We start from the raw sequence: 15,540 nt of genomic DNA, 5'->3' as shown, positions 1-15,540 counted from the left end.
GCGGGCCAGCCAAGTGCGAACGGCGGATCCCGCAAGAAAAGGGGCCCCTGGAGCGCCACAGAGAGAAGAAATCACGCATGCCGATGACCACCCACAAGCGAGAGCCGAGGCATCCGGCAGCTTGGAGCCGCTCCAAGCCATTAGCACAGTCGCTCTGCCTGAGCTGATGTTCAGCAAGAGCTACAGAAATAAGAGAAAAAACTAAAACCCCATCTAACAAAAGGAGAGGTTAAAGAGAGAGATGAGTGGTCTACGAAGGGTGGGGTGGTTGAGGGGCAGCCCAGGGGCGAGACAAGGTGGGAACTGAGCACACCACCCCGATACGGCAATTCCAGGCCACGCGTGGGCTCCTAGACAGCGCAAAGCTGGAACCAGAGACCTAAACATCCGGCAAGTTAGGCTGCTCCTAGGGGGAGCGCGGGCATGCCCCACCCGGGCTATTTCTGGTCTGATCATATGTGAACGAGTCTCCCCGTCACCCCAGACGGCTCCAGGGGCTGGCTGAGCTGTGACAGACAGAGTCACCTGGGACCCTGGGTGTTCCTGGAACCTGGTGACTCACTCCCAGATGTTACTTCACAGTTTTTTAAGAGCCCAGGGTATGTGTAGAAAAGACACAGTCTCTGCCTTTGCAAAACTTGTGCTACCAGAAAGAGGCACGGTTGCATAACAGATCAGCACCCAAAACAACAGCCACCAACCCGGGTATTACACTGGACAGGGCACACCGCCTCCCTGCCCTGTCCCACCCAGTCAGCTCAAGTGCAGCACGGACACACGAGAAAGAAACCCACAAACCGGTTACGCCCTGATCGAGGGTAATGGGACTTACAAAACCTAACTGGACAGCGAAGGGGTAGCATTCGTCCTGTGAAAGGATTCTTTGCCAAACTTAGCCCTCCCGCCCCCATCTTAAATGACCTAATTCACCAAAATGCCATTTTCTCACACTGTCCATCGTGGCGCAAAGTGAACCCCGATCCAATACATCAAATCTCTTTCATCCAGGTGCCGGGGAGTCAGTGGGCCCCTGTGCAGCAGGGAGCAGAGAACGAGGCATAAACGGCGTGTTCAGAGAATGGGGGGCTGTGGCCACACGGCCACCACCGTCCTCACAGGCTGGGGAAGGCTGCAAAGGTCTTCAGCTGAAGACAGCTGAGGCGGGAACACATTCGTCAGAAGCAGGAGAGACGGTAGCCCCAGGGGAAAGTTTGGTAGTGAAAGTGGTGTAGACGAGGAAATAAATGAGATGATGCGATCATTACGTAAATGAGGTTATGTGAGCGGCTTATGTTTTAAGACTTTTGATTTCTGGTCCTGATTTCTAGGCTGGAATAGAAGAATGGAGACCAGCCAGGAAGGAGTCTGACTGAGGCAACATTCCTCAAGGCCTGGCAAGGTCAAGTGCCAGGGTCACTGCCAGGCAGGGAAGGTGGGTCAGAGCACATGGTCTTCAAGGGCTTTGTCTTTTATGCCATTCAAGAACTTGGCCTAACCCTCACCAAGTGAGGTGGCCTAGGTTTATGGTTTCCTCAAGTCCGCTCTGATGTTACTGGAACTTTCAAGGCTACTAAAGAAGAGAAGAGGAATGTTCTTTCTAGGCAAGGCCTGAAAACAGCAGTAGCAGGACTCTGAGATAAGAGAGCAAAGGGATGCTATGAACTCCTCCTGGGAATCCCTGCATGCCAGGCAACACTTGCTGAATGGCCAAACCCTACTGCTCCATGGCCGGCCTATACAGATTACTGCTCTCTCCATGCCTCGACTTGCACATCTGCACAATGGGGATGTTAACTATTGACTTCACAAGGGCTACCAGGATCATAACCCATCTACAAACACTACTGCACACATTCTTTACAACTGCAGTCAGTGCTTGCTGCCTCTCAGAAGAGGGTAACAAGAATGGCTCTGGGGGAGGAGGGCTTTGTCATTTAAGGTAGCATAAAGGACACTCTAATTTGCGGCTATTGGATTCACTGTCAGGCCAAGGAGCAGGGCTGGCCTGGCAAAGAGCATCCACGGAGCACTCAAGGAGACACCTGCAGGTGTCCCAAACGCATGCTGCGGGAAGAAGCCACCGAAAGGTTCACCCAGGAGCTTCCTGAACATGGCTGAGTCTTCCATGGAAAAACAAAACCCCTAAACCATGCCGTTAAAAAAAAATAAAAAGGCATTGTTGCTGCAGCAATATTATGCTCTCTGCTTGCTTCTCTACATCAGAATGTTTTTTATAATTTGTAATCCAAACACCCAAGCTGTATTCCAAGATGCCAGTTCCTCGATACAGGAAGGGTGGTTACGAGGGTGGGTTTTCCACTGACGGGAAAGACAGGACATCAAGGCTTTATGGAGAAGGAGGATGAGGTTAGAGGTGGGCTGCCTGGCTGTGCAGATTGAGAACTTCCTGATCAAGCCAGCATCAGAGTGGGTTGTTCAGGGGTTGCGTTGGTGCATTGGAACAAAGCAGGAACTTTTCTGCAGGAAACAGAAGTTAATGCTTTTTAAATCAGGAAAGTGGCCCTGGGACTTCAAGGTCCCTTTTGATCCCAAGAGCTTGGGCGTAGTGGGATCAGAAAGGACAAAGATGGAGACGTGGGGCAGGGCCTGGCACAGCTGGGACATCTTCCTACCATCCATACACTCTGCTTTTCTTTCACTAACTGCTTCCTCCACACCCCACACTGCTGGGATGGGATGTTGCTAATAGGGGAAGCACCTCCCTGGGCCACACCCCAGGCCAGGTGAGCCGGTGAAAGTACTCATCAGTTCAGCACGGCCCAGATGTTTCCTGAATGCCTTCTAAGAGGCAGGAACTGCATGCAGCTTCAAGGCAGCCCCGATGAATAAGTCCAGACGAGGCCCTGGGGAAGTTCAGAGGCTGGTCAGGGAGACCGACACAGACAGAAAAATGCCAAATCTGGCTTCTGCCACTGTAGAACAGCCTGGGAGTTTCCTCTCCACCCACCTCCCCAACTCCAGGGAGAAAAGTAACCCCTAATCAGAGATGGTCACCCACCTCAGGGCTTCTAAACTCAGATGTTATCAGGGTGGCTGGAGACAGCATCCAGAGTTGGAAGAGGTCAGGAAGACACGCTGTCATTATGTCACTTTCTAGTCTGAACACATTTAGCATTTCCATGCCCTATTCAACCAAGTGCAAACTCCTGCCATGGGCATTGTAGGCTCTCCATAAAATGCATCTACCAGCTCTGACCCCGACCATAATCATAATGGCTAACATCCCCCGAGCGCTCAGCCTGCTGTCAGCCGGGCACTGTGCTAGTTATTTAAGATGTGCTTTCCTGTTTAAAGCTCAGAACAGGACCTTTTACGGTGTCATTTTACTGAGGAGGAAGCTTACAGAGGTTGCCACTTGCCCAAGGTCCCAGTAGGAGATGGCAGAGCTGGATTCAAACTCCGACCCCAGAGTGCATGCTCTTAACCACGCCCCAAATCCAACCTGCCCCGAGCATGCTCTTCTCTGGCCCAGCCCAGGAAGGCTCACACCTCTCACCTCAGCCCACGCCATCTCCCCTGCCCGGGATGTTCCATTTCTCTGCCAGGACCCCCAACTCCCACCTCCCCGCAAATCACACCTGTCCACAAGTTGCTATTCCGTCAGCTGAACTTTGTCATCACTTGCTCTCTCATCTCCTGCCGCAGTGCTGTGTCATCAGAATTCATCCAGGGGCTGCAAACTCAAACACCTACAGGCACCAAGCAGGTAACCAGGGTGGGGAGCTGGGGTGGGGCGTCAGACGACAGGTGCTAAGCTGTGCATGCTGGGACCAAACTCCTGCTTGGTTATGCCACCTCCTAAAACACTGTTTGGGCCAGACAAAACAAGTACCACTGTGTCCCTGGGCCGTCACCACGCTGCCTGTCTTGCCACCCCTTTCCAACCACTCTCGGCAGGGCAGCATGAGTGAATTTTCAGACGCTCCCCTGAAATGTGATGGTGACTCCTCTGCTTAAAATGCTTTTGGGCTCCTCCATCACCAAGGATGAAGGCCCAACTGCTCAGCATGGCTCTAGGAGTGGAGGCAAGGGGACCTTCAACCTCACCCCTCCCCTCTCTAACCCCAGCACCCCCACTCCCACCCACCCACTCCATACTTCTACACCTGTGCGGCCCTGATCCTTTCTTCTGGGAAATCTTTCACCTCCTGTTTGCCATCTCTTTAACGACTCAGCACGTTCAAGCTTAATCTCCTCTCTAAAGTCTTTCCTGACATTACCCCATCCCCAAACCAAGCAGACTGACTCCATTTCCTTCTGCCCCCACCTCCCATGTCCTTGAGAAGCCATTCCCACCTCCCCTAAATCCTTCTACAGTTATAATATATACCACACAGGTTATCTATGCATTTGTCTCACTGCCAACCAGACCATAAGTTCTTCACAGTCTACAACTACTATAGCCGATACATTTCTTGTGACTTCCAGAGCAGTTGTTCTAAGTCCTAAAGAAATATGCACCAGCCATTTGAAAAACTTTTTTCAGTTGACAGGTGATGATTAAAAAAAGAACAAAGGCCGGGTGCCGTGGCTCATGCCTATAATCCCAGCACTTTGGGAGGCTGAGGCGGGAGGATCACTTGAGAACAGGAGTTCAAGACCAACCTGAGCAACACACTGAGACCCCGTGTCTACAAAAAGTTTTTAAAAATTGGCCATGCATATTGATATGCTCCTATAATCCCAGCTACTTGGGAGGCGGAGGTGGGAGGATCACTTGAGCACAGGAGTTCAAGTTTGCAGTGAGCTATGATAACGCCATTGCATTCCAGCCTTGGCAACAGAGCGAGATCTTGTCTCTAAAAAAATGGAATAAAAAAGAAGAAGAAGAACACTAGCTATTAAACCATTTCTTTTTTTTAAAAAAAAAAATTCTAATGTTCACTTGAATCTTCATGACACATCTCAAAGTCAAAGCTAAAAAAAAAAACAGGGTCATAGCTGGCTTGGATCAAATCACTTAAAAAATAAAAAAAAAAGATGGTCTTGAAGTTGGATAGGATGCAGATAGGGAGGAAGAATGGAAAATGGACACTCCACAGAGAGGATCATGCAAACCACAACACAGAGGAAGGAAAGGATAAACAGAAAACAAAGACGCAGGGGTTCTTGGAGACATGCCCGCCTGCTCTGTCATGCATCGTCCCCTGCCCGCCCTAGACACCTCAAAGCGGATTTCTTTAGGCAAAGCCCTTAGAGGCAAAGAGGAAGTGGCCTGACCAGTTCTGATCCCACCGAATGCTGCCCGGAGGGGAAGATGACCTCACTGGCCACAGAGAGTTTGCTGGTTGCTTTCGTGCTGTTTTCTTCAATTTGCAGTAGTTTGTTCTGAACAGAAAACAAAGGCTGAATTGGCAACGTCCCTTGTCAGGTCCCATATCAGAGGGCATGAAGTGGCAGCGTATTGACCAGATTTTATTCGGCTGGCTGTGCTGAAAATGCGTGGATTTGTTGCCAAAATATTTAAAAGTCCAAAGCCTTTTGGTGAAAAGCGTAGGTTATGACTTTTGAAAAATCAAAAACTGTGATTCTCAATCGGCCTGTGAGCCCACATGACAACTGGGCAGGGCTAAGCAGCAGAGGGCCGTTCAGAGAGCGCACACTGTCCCTGGCCACCCACGCTCTCAGGTCACTTCTGAACCAGAGCCTCAGGAGTGGTTTGGGTGGGGGACACACTGTGCTTTTTACAACGGGGGAAGTACCTCTGACAAAAAGTACCTCTAAAAAAAGCAAATGAAGCAAAGGGGTTCCAGGTACAAAAGGCAACACAAGCACCAGTGGCCCCAACGAGGTACCCATCCCAGACCAGGGACTTCCTCGAGGCAAGTCCCGATGTGGGGTCACCTGCCGCTGGGACCAACCATCTCAGGGGGTCGCCCCCCAGCAAGGTCACCCGCCCTCATGCCCCGCCAAGCTGCTCCTCCTTTCCCAGGCTCCTGAGAATTCCCACTTTCAGCCCAAATTTTATTGCTCCAACCACCACGATGGAAATGCGGCCACACGCCCGTGCAGGGGAAGAACGGGGACAGGGCATGCGTGCACGGAGGAGAAATCCTGGCTGTCTCTGCGGTCTGGTTTTCACCCGCCGGTGTTTTCGAGCTTCTCTGGGCTGACCCGACACAACTTTTACAATGAAACACCAGCAGTTTTGCAATTTTTACAATAAGAAAGGGAGCTCCAGGTGTGGAACTCCAATTTAGCATAATTGCCTTGTAGGAAATAAAAGTTTAATTAAGAAAAAAGATAAAGATAGAAACCAACTTCCTTTTGGGAAAGACATTCAGGTAAAATTCTATTAATACCTCATTCACAGGGCTTTACTTCACGGCCGGGGGCATATTAGGTAAGAGACTCGTCTGGAGTCAGAAGACAGGGGTCCGAATGCTGCCAAGGCAGCTTCGTGACCTTAGAGCCTTTTCTGTAAGATGACAGTGTAAGCGCTGATCTCCGAGACCTGCTGGGAGGACCGCATGACAGAGGCAGCACACGCAAAGTGCTGCAGACGCTGCCTGGCACACGCGGGGCTGAAAGCCGCGGCCACTGCTACCGTAGTGCACACCCGTACTCAGGCTGACCCGACGGCAGAGAAGAGTTAGACTCAGGAAATGTCTAAATCGGAGAATTCACTCCAGCAAAAAGGTAAGAATGGAGAGCTGTCCCCCGGGCTCTCTGTACCAAGGCAGGACCGGATGGGGCCTGTCTAAGGACAGGACCGATGTCCCGCCTGGGTTTAGTCCCTTTGTGCTTCCTCAGAAGAGCACAGTTTTGTTCCTGGGCCACTGTGCTATAATCGGCGGCAGCCTTGGGGAGGGCAATGCAGCCAGATACCCCAGAGGCCCACCGTTGTGAGGATCGGAGCCCTCCCGTGTTCCCTCCCCGACTGGGAGGCTGAGAAGTCGACTGTTCTGGCTCATGAAGTGCTCTCGGAGCAAACGTGAACTCAGCCCTCCCTGAGGCGACCAGGGGTGGGGAGAGCAGCAGGCGCTCCAGCCTGCACCAGGCCGCCACGACTGCCATGTAGAAACGGCAGCTTCCTCCGTGCAGAGCAGAGAGATGGCATCGCGTGGCAGGGGGCCCCCAGGCAACAGACAGGATCCCCCCATGAAGATGTGGCGGGCTGGAGAAGGGACGGCTTCAAGGCTCGGTTATGAGGCTCCAGCCCAGCATGCTGGATACTTGCTCATTTTAATTGGTGCCACCACCAGCCTGGTGACACCTGGCATTCTGCCTTGGTGAGACCCTAAAAAAGCAAGGGGAATGACTCCCGCAGTGCCAATGCCCAGGCTCCGTGGGAGGCTGTGAAAACAGAATTCCTGCTTGGTCTCCAGCTGCCAGGCTGCCTCAGCTTCCCAGCTCGCCAGGGGACACCCGCTGTGCCAGGAGACAGGCAAAAAGGATCCGGGTCTCAGCCTGGGCTCAGGACCCAAAGCAGCAGCCCAGCCTCTACCATGACAATAACACCTGTGGCTGGCCGAGCACTGACCATGTGACCACACACATGACCTCATCTGCCAGTGGCAACCCCACTGGCGGATGCCATCGTGATCCCATGCTACAGATGCAGAGGCCAGGGCTTGGGAAGCTGAGCTCTGTACTCAGCTCGGCCACTCCACCACCCAGGGTATCACAAGTGACAAAAGCTGTGCAAGTCCCTCAGGCTTCCTTCACTCTTTGACAAATACACTGGGGACGCCCAGTCAGAGAAAGAGCCACAGCACAGATTTCTGCGACAGAGAGCCCACCTTGGGTGGATCGTCCTTTGGTACCAGCCCCACTGCTCTCCCCCAGCTCCTGCTGGCTGTGTCTGCCCTGGCCCAACAGCTCTGGCCCACCTTGATGGAGCCTGGTGCCAACTGGCTCTGGCTACATGAAGATTCTGGAAAGACAGCACCACATGCTGACCCCTGCCAGAGGGCAGTGACCCTCCACACTGCTGACAGACACCTGCACTGGGTCCTAGTAACTCCCGATGGCGTGCCAGGTATCAGGGTGAAGGAGGGAGAGGGGAGCTCTCTGCTGTTACCTTAGGCCTCCCCTTGTCACCCAGCACCAAGGCAGAGACTGAGCACCCTGCTCAAACCTCAGCCAGCCCCCTCATCCCCAATCCTTCCCTCACTCAGAAGAGGCAAATGTGCAGCCCATCTTAGCCAGCGGTAGAGTTTAAAGGCAACAAGAAGGCAAAAGCTGAGTGCGACCAGAATGATGCTGGAAAATTCCTTACACTGTCCACAATGTTCAGATCTTGGACCTTCTGATTCCCTGAACGTGGCGGTCTAGACACTGCCTGATGCGCAGTGTGGACTGTGGGCTGTCTCTGAACCGCCCCATCACACACCAGCCCCACTGACTGTTTTCAAGGTTATTCCTGATTCCCAGGCTTTAAATACCTCTGCTCATACCTGCCTCCTTTATCAACCTGACACCGTTCTGCCTGTGAGTCATTCATTAGCATTTTAGCAGCCGTTCTTGTAGCCCAGAGATGTCTGAGCCTTGCATAGAATCCATCCTCGCCCACATAAGGCAAAGAATCCAAACCCTCCAGTTTCCTGCAGGGATAAGGCCCTGGCATGGGGTTACAGGTCACAGACAGCGCTGCCAGATTCCTGGGTACTCGCCTCTGAGGAAAGGGTAGGAAGGTTAAGGGCTGAACTGTCCCCCGAAAATTCACATGTTGAAGCCCTAACCCCTGTTACCTCTGAATGTCCCTATATTTGGAGACAGGGCCTTTAAAGAGATAATTAAGGTAAAATGTGGTCATATGGGTGGCCCTAATCCAATAGGACTAGTGTCCTTGTAAGAAGAGGATGGACAGACTGACTGAGGGACAATCATGTGGGGACACAGCAAGGTGGCTGCTCACAAGCCAAGAAAAGAGGCCGCAGAAGAAACCAAACCTGCCGACACCTTGATCTGGGCTTCCAGCCTCCAGCACTGTAAGAAATTAGATTTCTGTCATTCAAGCCACCAATCCATGGTATTTTAGTTATGGCCACCCGACCAGACGAGGAGAATGTAGGTTCTGAGCCAGATGAAGGCCACAGTGGCTGCTGGGTCAGGACGAAGGCCCAGCCTTGCTCAAGGATCACGCCCTTAGAGAATGTGCTTAGTTTCCGATGGCTCATGCCCATGTGACTGCCAGCTCTGCTGACAGCTCTGTCTGCATTCTGCCAACTCCCTAATACCTCGAGGGTTTACAGCAGCCACAGACTGGTCAGTGATGGTGGCCGCGGGGACAATCCGCTGTGCTGGGAGAAATGGGACTTGAACACTGGTTAGAAGAGGCAGGAAGGGACGCTGCCCACCTCTAACAAGGGCCCTCAGCCCCTGCCATGAAACCTAGCTAGGTTTATTCTGGCCAGGATTTGTTGGGTACCTATGTATGTAGGCGCTGGCTACGTGATACAGAGATGAATGGAACTCAGGGCCTAGGAAGTAATCAGACGGCTAAACAAGTAATTACCACCCAGTAATCTACTTGCCTAATCAAGATACCAACAAATAAGGGCAGTCAGTAATTAGCTCTGCCAGGAAGGGGAAGTTCAGTGAAGGCTTCAAAGAGAAGGTGTCATCAGCAGGGATTTGAAGACAGAGCTAGAGCTAAGGAGCAAACAAGAGGCTGAGGAAGGCATGCCAGGCAGACTTTCCAGCAAGGTGAAGAGGTTTAAGAATGCACTGGGGACTCACGGAACTAAAAGCAGTGTGACATTGTGGGCTGAGGCACAGAAGAGGACCACTCAAGCAAGAAGGCACGAGAACATGCAAGGCTGTGTGCGCACGAGTTGAAGAGCTCGGCCTGCACCCTGCAGGGATGGGCAGGTCCTGAGGGGCGTGAAGACAGGGCAACTGCCAGGTTGGAGGCGTGCTTTAGACGGATGCTCAGACAGCAGGGAGGAAGGTCAATGCCGGAATCAAAGCGTGAAGTATCAAAGGTCTATGCCAGGGCACAGCAAAGCTCCTCTGACATCTCTCCTCTCCTCAGAGGCCCTACCGTTCTTCCCAGCCAAGCTTGGGGGATCACACCCACTAGTCCTTTGAAGTTTTAACAAGTGACCCCGTAAGAGGGTGAAACTGAGGCACTAATGCACGATGCAGAAAACACAATGTCCCTGGACCCTGGCAGGGGGTTATGTATTTCTTTTTTTCTTAAGAAACAGACCAAAAATAAGCCACTGACTTCACCAAGATAAAAACAACCTCACTGATGGCCTATCCAAAGAGAGTCTTATTGTCGCTGTGGCCTAGTTCCTATTCATCAAGCTCCATCACCGGATCAAAGCCTGATCTTGACACAGGACTGGGTCGCTCTTGCCACTTTTATCCCACAGGAGAGCTGGACACGCACCCTTAGCCCAGACGCTCTGGAGGGATTTAAAAGTGGCACTCGCAACAACAGACAAGATTCCCATTTAGGATCTCGGGCCTGGCTATTTGCAGACATGAGCCACACCCTTAGCAGGCCCAGCACCCTCCCTCACTGGGTGGTATCCTCCTCTGAAGCCGAGACTGGGCCACGTTTCCTTACTTCCCTTTCTCCTAAGCACCGAGTCACCTAACCTCTCTGAGGCTGTCTCTTCCTCTGTAAAATACAGATAATACCAGTAACTCTATCTTGAGGTTATATGATGAGATAATATAAATGCTAAGGGCCTGAGCTCATGTTTATTAAGGGCTTGTGAAGAAAAAATGAGAAGGTGGAGCCAGAGGAGAAGGAAAGGAGAAAGAAGAGGAGGGGAAGGAACTTTGGTGTCAGACATTCGTGGGTTCAAAGTCTCTGCTCAACCACTTTCTGGCTGTGTGACCTCAGGCAAATTACTTAACCTCTCTGACCCAAGTTTCCTCCCCTACAAAATAGGGCTACTACTGCCTACCTTGCAAGGGGATCTTAGATAAGGGCCTGAAATCAGAATCCCTGCTTTCTTGGCCCTGAGTGGTGCTTAGGGAAGAATCTGGTTTATGTTCTAATCCTCCTGGGCAACCCAGCTCTGCCACTCTAGATGGGGTGAACACGTCAAAGCAAAGAGAGGCCCGTTTATAGGAAGCCAGGGCCCCCGCCACACTCTCATCCCCAGGAACACTGCTCCCCTTCACTTCCCAGGGGAGGCTGCCGAGCACCCTGCAGCCCAACTGTTCTCTCTGGACAAAGGAGATGGCAGAGCCTGGCTCATCTCTGCCTGGGCCCAAGTGTCTTCCGTTGGGAACAGGAGAGGAACAGTACCCCTCCGCCCTGGCTGCAGGGCACTGGAGGAACATCCATTTGCTAAGGAGACCCTAAAGCACTGGTCTCCAACATCGTAGGACCCTCCAGAAAAGGCAGGTTATTTTAAGTCTCGCCTGAGCCCAAGGCCCGAGCAAATGAAAACAAATAGCTTCGGGATGAGGACCAGAAAGGTTTTTAAGGCCTCTCATCCTGCCAGAAACACACTTAAAAGTTTTAAAAATTTAAAGCTCACCAGCTCTCTCGGGTTCACTTTGTGCTAGGCTTTGGTTCAGAGGAAGACAAAGCAAAACCCCAAACCCTCAAATCAATGGATCATGACAAATGCTCGCCCCCTTCCACCCTGTCCCAGGCAACTCGGGGCCTGAGAGGGAGCAGAGAGAAGCAGTCAGCTCCGCCTTCCTGCCAATGGTTTCAGATTGGGACAGACGGAGGCTGGTGTCGAAATCTGTTTCTTTTTTTAACAAGGAATGGGGCAGGGAAGGTAGCCAAGGAACAGGTTTGCCTGAGGTCCCTGCCAAGCATCCGTGGACAAGCCAAGGTAACTCAGGTGCAAGGCAGGCGAGTGCTGAGGGAACGACGGCTTGAGGAGGGCAAGCTGGACCCCCGGAAGCGTGACAAAGCTGGGGCTGTGGGATCAGAACCCCACAGTGTCCCAGAAGTAGTTTCTGCGTCAGAACTTGAGGCTCAAACATGCGGCCAGGTAAGAGGGTACACACTTCTCCGATCACACCATAAAGCCCATATCATCTCCCCCACTCTAAAACAGAAAAGTAGGAGTCCCCCCAAGCCCACTCCACTGTCTTACTTTTGCTAGGCGGCTCCTCTTGGCCCAGGCTGTTGGAGGGCGCCAGTGGGGCACTGCTACCCTCGTCCAAGGTCAGGATGAGGGGCACGTCATCATCCAGACTCACAGCCATGTCCTCCTCTCCTGCGCCCTCAGGATGTGATGTCCAAGGCTTTAAATAGTCTCTGGTTTGAGCTCCCTTTCAAAGCCACTGGGCCAGAGGTGCTTCTCAGAAATTCCTCCATTAGAGACATCTTCTAGGTTTGGGGGATAAAAAAAAAAAAAAAAAAAAAGAAAGACAATTATTAAAACATAACCATAACTGATGATGTTATGTTCTAATATGTTCTAGAATTAGATAGTGGTGATGTTTACACACTTTGTGAATATACTATGATACTGAATTATACTCTTTAAAATGGTCAATTATATCTCAATTTTTTTTTTTTTAAAAAGGAAGAGCTATTACAGTATAATAGCATTAAGATAAGAGGGAAAAACCCCTGCAAGAACAAATACTGAAAAGTTCAAGGTAATTATGCCTCGAGAATGAGATTAGGGCTAATATGTTCCATCTCTACCTCCTTTATATTTATTTGTGAGTTTTATAAAGATTTTAAAGACAAAAAATTACAAAGATTTTAAAGACAAAAAAATACAAGCATTAAAATAATAGTAGTTAATACCTAATGAGTATTAAGTATTACGTACCAGTAGTTTACAAGTAAAAGGTGATTGAAACTTCATTATAGCCCCAAGAGATGGGAATTAATAGGATTATTATCCCCCCATTACACGGGGGAAAGTTAAGGCACAGAGAGGTTAAAAAACTTGCCCAAGAATCCACAGCTGGAAAGCCAAGCTTTGAACTATGCAGTCTGACTCCCAATCTGTGTTCCCAGCCATTACACTACAATTCCTCGAAGTCCAGGTGCTATATTTAGGTGGCACCCAGCTTCAATGACCAGTAAAGAGTTAGCATATTAGGTGATCTATACTTCCCCATGTATATATTTGTGTATGTATTTTTAAATATATATATACATCTTTTTCTTCAGCTTTACTGAGCAGCCTCTGAGGAGTAGTTAGACACAGACTCCCAAGACCATTCTGAACTTTGCTGGCAAACAATACGTATCATTCTTATATAGGCATTGTTCTCCTAGATTTAGGCATTTGAGAAAAGGAAAAAGAGCAACAGCATTTTTTAAAATGATGTCCAGAGTCACACAGTAAAAGTGCCTCATCCTTAACTCCCAATTTAAAACGCTCAGAACTAGCCTGTTGTAGTTCCTATTTATACACATTCCCACTTCCGCTTAGAAGGACCAAAGGAAAAGCAAAGACTCAGCAGATCTGACTGCAGACCTTTGAACTCGAAAACGCCAGCAGGTTCCTTCCTCAAGCTGTGGACTCTGGGCTCCATCAACTTTGCCTCTGAACTGACCCAGTGAACGGCACCTGGGCAATTTACTTCTTTCAGAAATCATCAGAATAACTCCAAGCAGATCCCTATGTATAAACAGGGAGCGCCGGTGCATCAGCAGGGAACAGTACATCTTTTTAAACAAAGCAGCAAAAGTAAACACCGTTCTATTTGCTCCTAAGCCTGTAGCTAGCTCTCTGCCCAGAGAACTTCCTGTGAGAAGACTTTTTAAAGTTTCCTCCAGATCTAGGGATTTATTTTCCTTTTAAATCTCAATAGTGGGGAGGCAGAAGAGGAAATCCCAGATGAGACACTACAGTCTTAAGAATTATGTTTTTATTATTTTTTGGGTTTAACTTTTTCCCGTGGATATTTTCAAAGGTACTCAAAAGTGGAAAATATACAAATGAACTTCCCTGTATCCATTACTCAGCTTTGACAATTATTTCCTGTATTTATTTTGAAGGCAGGAGAATCTATTAACTCACCAAGGTTTCTTAATTTTATCATTACTATCATAATGGCTAGTGGTTTTTAAGTTTCAAGTGTTTAATATGACTACTTGCTTGCACGCACTGCTCAGTGGCTCTCAACTGGGGTGATCTTGCACCCCATGGGACACCAGCAGACATTTTTGATTGTCACAACATGGGAGTGAGGGGATTGCTAGTGGGTAGAGTCCAGGATGCCACTAAATATCCTACAATGCAAAAGTGAGACCTCCCACAATAAAGAATTATGTGGCTCAAAATGTCAATAGTGCTGCTGTTAAGAAATCCTACCTTAGCTAATAACCCCACTTTACAGATGAGGAAACTGAGGCTTGGAGTGGTTAACTTAACTTGCCTCTTGTAAGTAAACAGCACAGAAGTGGTACAGCCCAGATTTCAACCCAGGCAGTCCGAATTCAAGGACTCTCTCCGCTTAACCACTACTCTATACCTTACTCCTAGAACCAGTTCCCCAATTTGAATTCGAACCTATCATTTTACAGTGAGAAAAATGAGGCCCAGAGAGGGGAAGGGACTTGCCCAAAGTCACACAGTGCAGGAGCAGAGCTAGAACCTAGGACTCCTGAGACCTAGCCCAATGCTTCTTCGTGGGCTTTGCTTCTCTCTCTATAGAGGACCCAGAAGGTCACCCCTGGGGACAGGTCCCAGGGGACGAGGGCCAGTGCCATCCGCTGTCCGCTGGGGCAGCCTGACTCGGGCATGCGTCTCCTGCAGGGTCACCTGAGGGCGGCGGGGAGACAAGCAGACGGAGGAGGAAGGAAGAGGCAGGAGCGCCGGCTCCAGCTCCACGTGCTCTCAGCCCCGATAGGGGAGTCCACGTGGGGGTCGCCCCATGGAGCCCGGGGCGAGGAGATCGGGTGCAAAGCTCCAGCCTGGGCTGGACGGAGAGAAACGCGGTAGTGACTTCCCAGCGGCCTCGCTGGACGCCCAGCCCACCTCCCACACCGGGGTACCCAGCCACAACCTCTTACTCCGCACCCTCTGACCCCTGACCCCTGCCCTCTCCCCCGGGCCAAGCCCTCGCATCCCTCGGATTCTTACACGCGCCGCCCCAGCAATCTGGACCCCGCGCCTGGGTCCGCACCGCGCAGCCCAGCCCGCCGGCGCTGCCGCCAACACCCCGAGCCCGAAGCTGTTGCAGCCGCCGCAGCTGCCGCCACTTCAGCCGCTGCCACCCCAGCAGCTGCGCCAGCTCTCCAGTCCGCCGCCTACCGTCCTCTCAACCCTGCTGGCCCCGCCCCACTGCCCCTTCACCGCGGCCTATTGGCTCACTGGGCTGCCAGGATAAGCTCTGGTTAGCCAACCTTCACGTCCTTCTACAGTTCTCGCCCACTGCCGTTGCAAGTACCCCCTGCCCGCCCCCCTGAAGACGGGGCGAGGCGAAAAGCTCCGCCCTTTTCTCCTCCCATCGCCCGCCCCGCCCCCCGCCTTTCTTGTTCTGCCCAACCCAAAGGGAGTCCCGGGTCTTCAATTGGTGGGGAGGTGGTGGAAGTCAGAGAGACGGTGCTTCTGATTGGTCACATCTGAGGAGGTGGGGCTAACTGAGCGGAACAGAGCACTGAATGGTGAAAAGGCAAGT

At 51.1% G+C, this 15,540-nt stretch overlaps 1 protein-coding gene across 1 annotated transcript in view; it reads right to left on the bottom strand.

The window, feature by feature from the left end:
• The window catches only part of TPCN1 (two pore segment channel 1), a 57,000-nt gene extending 41,900 nt beyond the window's left edge, over positions 1–15,100 (bottom strand). The window contains exons 1-2 of the mRNA XM_069497067.1: positions 15,003–15,100; positions 12,045–12,280 (exon numbers count right to left, since the gene is read on the bottom strand). Of these exons, the coding sequence (XP_069353168.1) occupies positions 12,045–12,156 (112 nt within the window). The 5' untranslated portion in view covers positions 12,157–12,280; positions 15,003–15,100. The remainder of the gene's footprint in view (positions 1–12,044; positions 12,281–15,002) is intronic.
• Between the last annotated feature and the right edge of the window lie 440 nt (positions 15,101–15,540).

Source organism: Eulemur rufifrons, chromosome 21 (assembly GCF_041146395.1).
Source record: "Eulemur rufifrons isolate Redbay chromosome 21, OSU_ERuf_1, whole genome shotgun sequence".
Lineage (NCBI taxonomy): Eukaryota > Metazoa > Chordata > Mammalia > Primates > Lemuridae > Eulemur > Eulemur rufifrons.
Note: the sequence above shows the minus strand (reverse complement) of the source record. Positions and strands in the feature narration are given on the sequence as shown.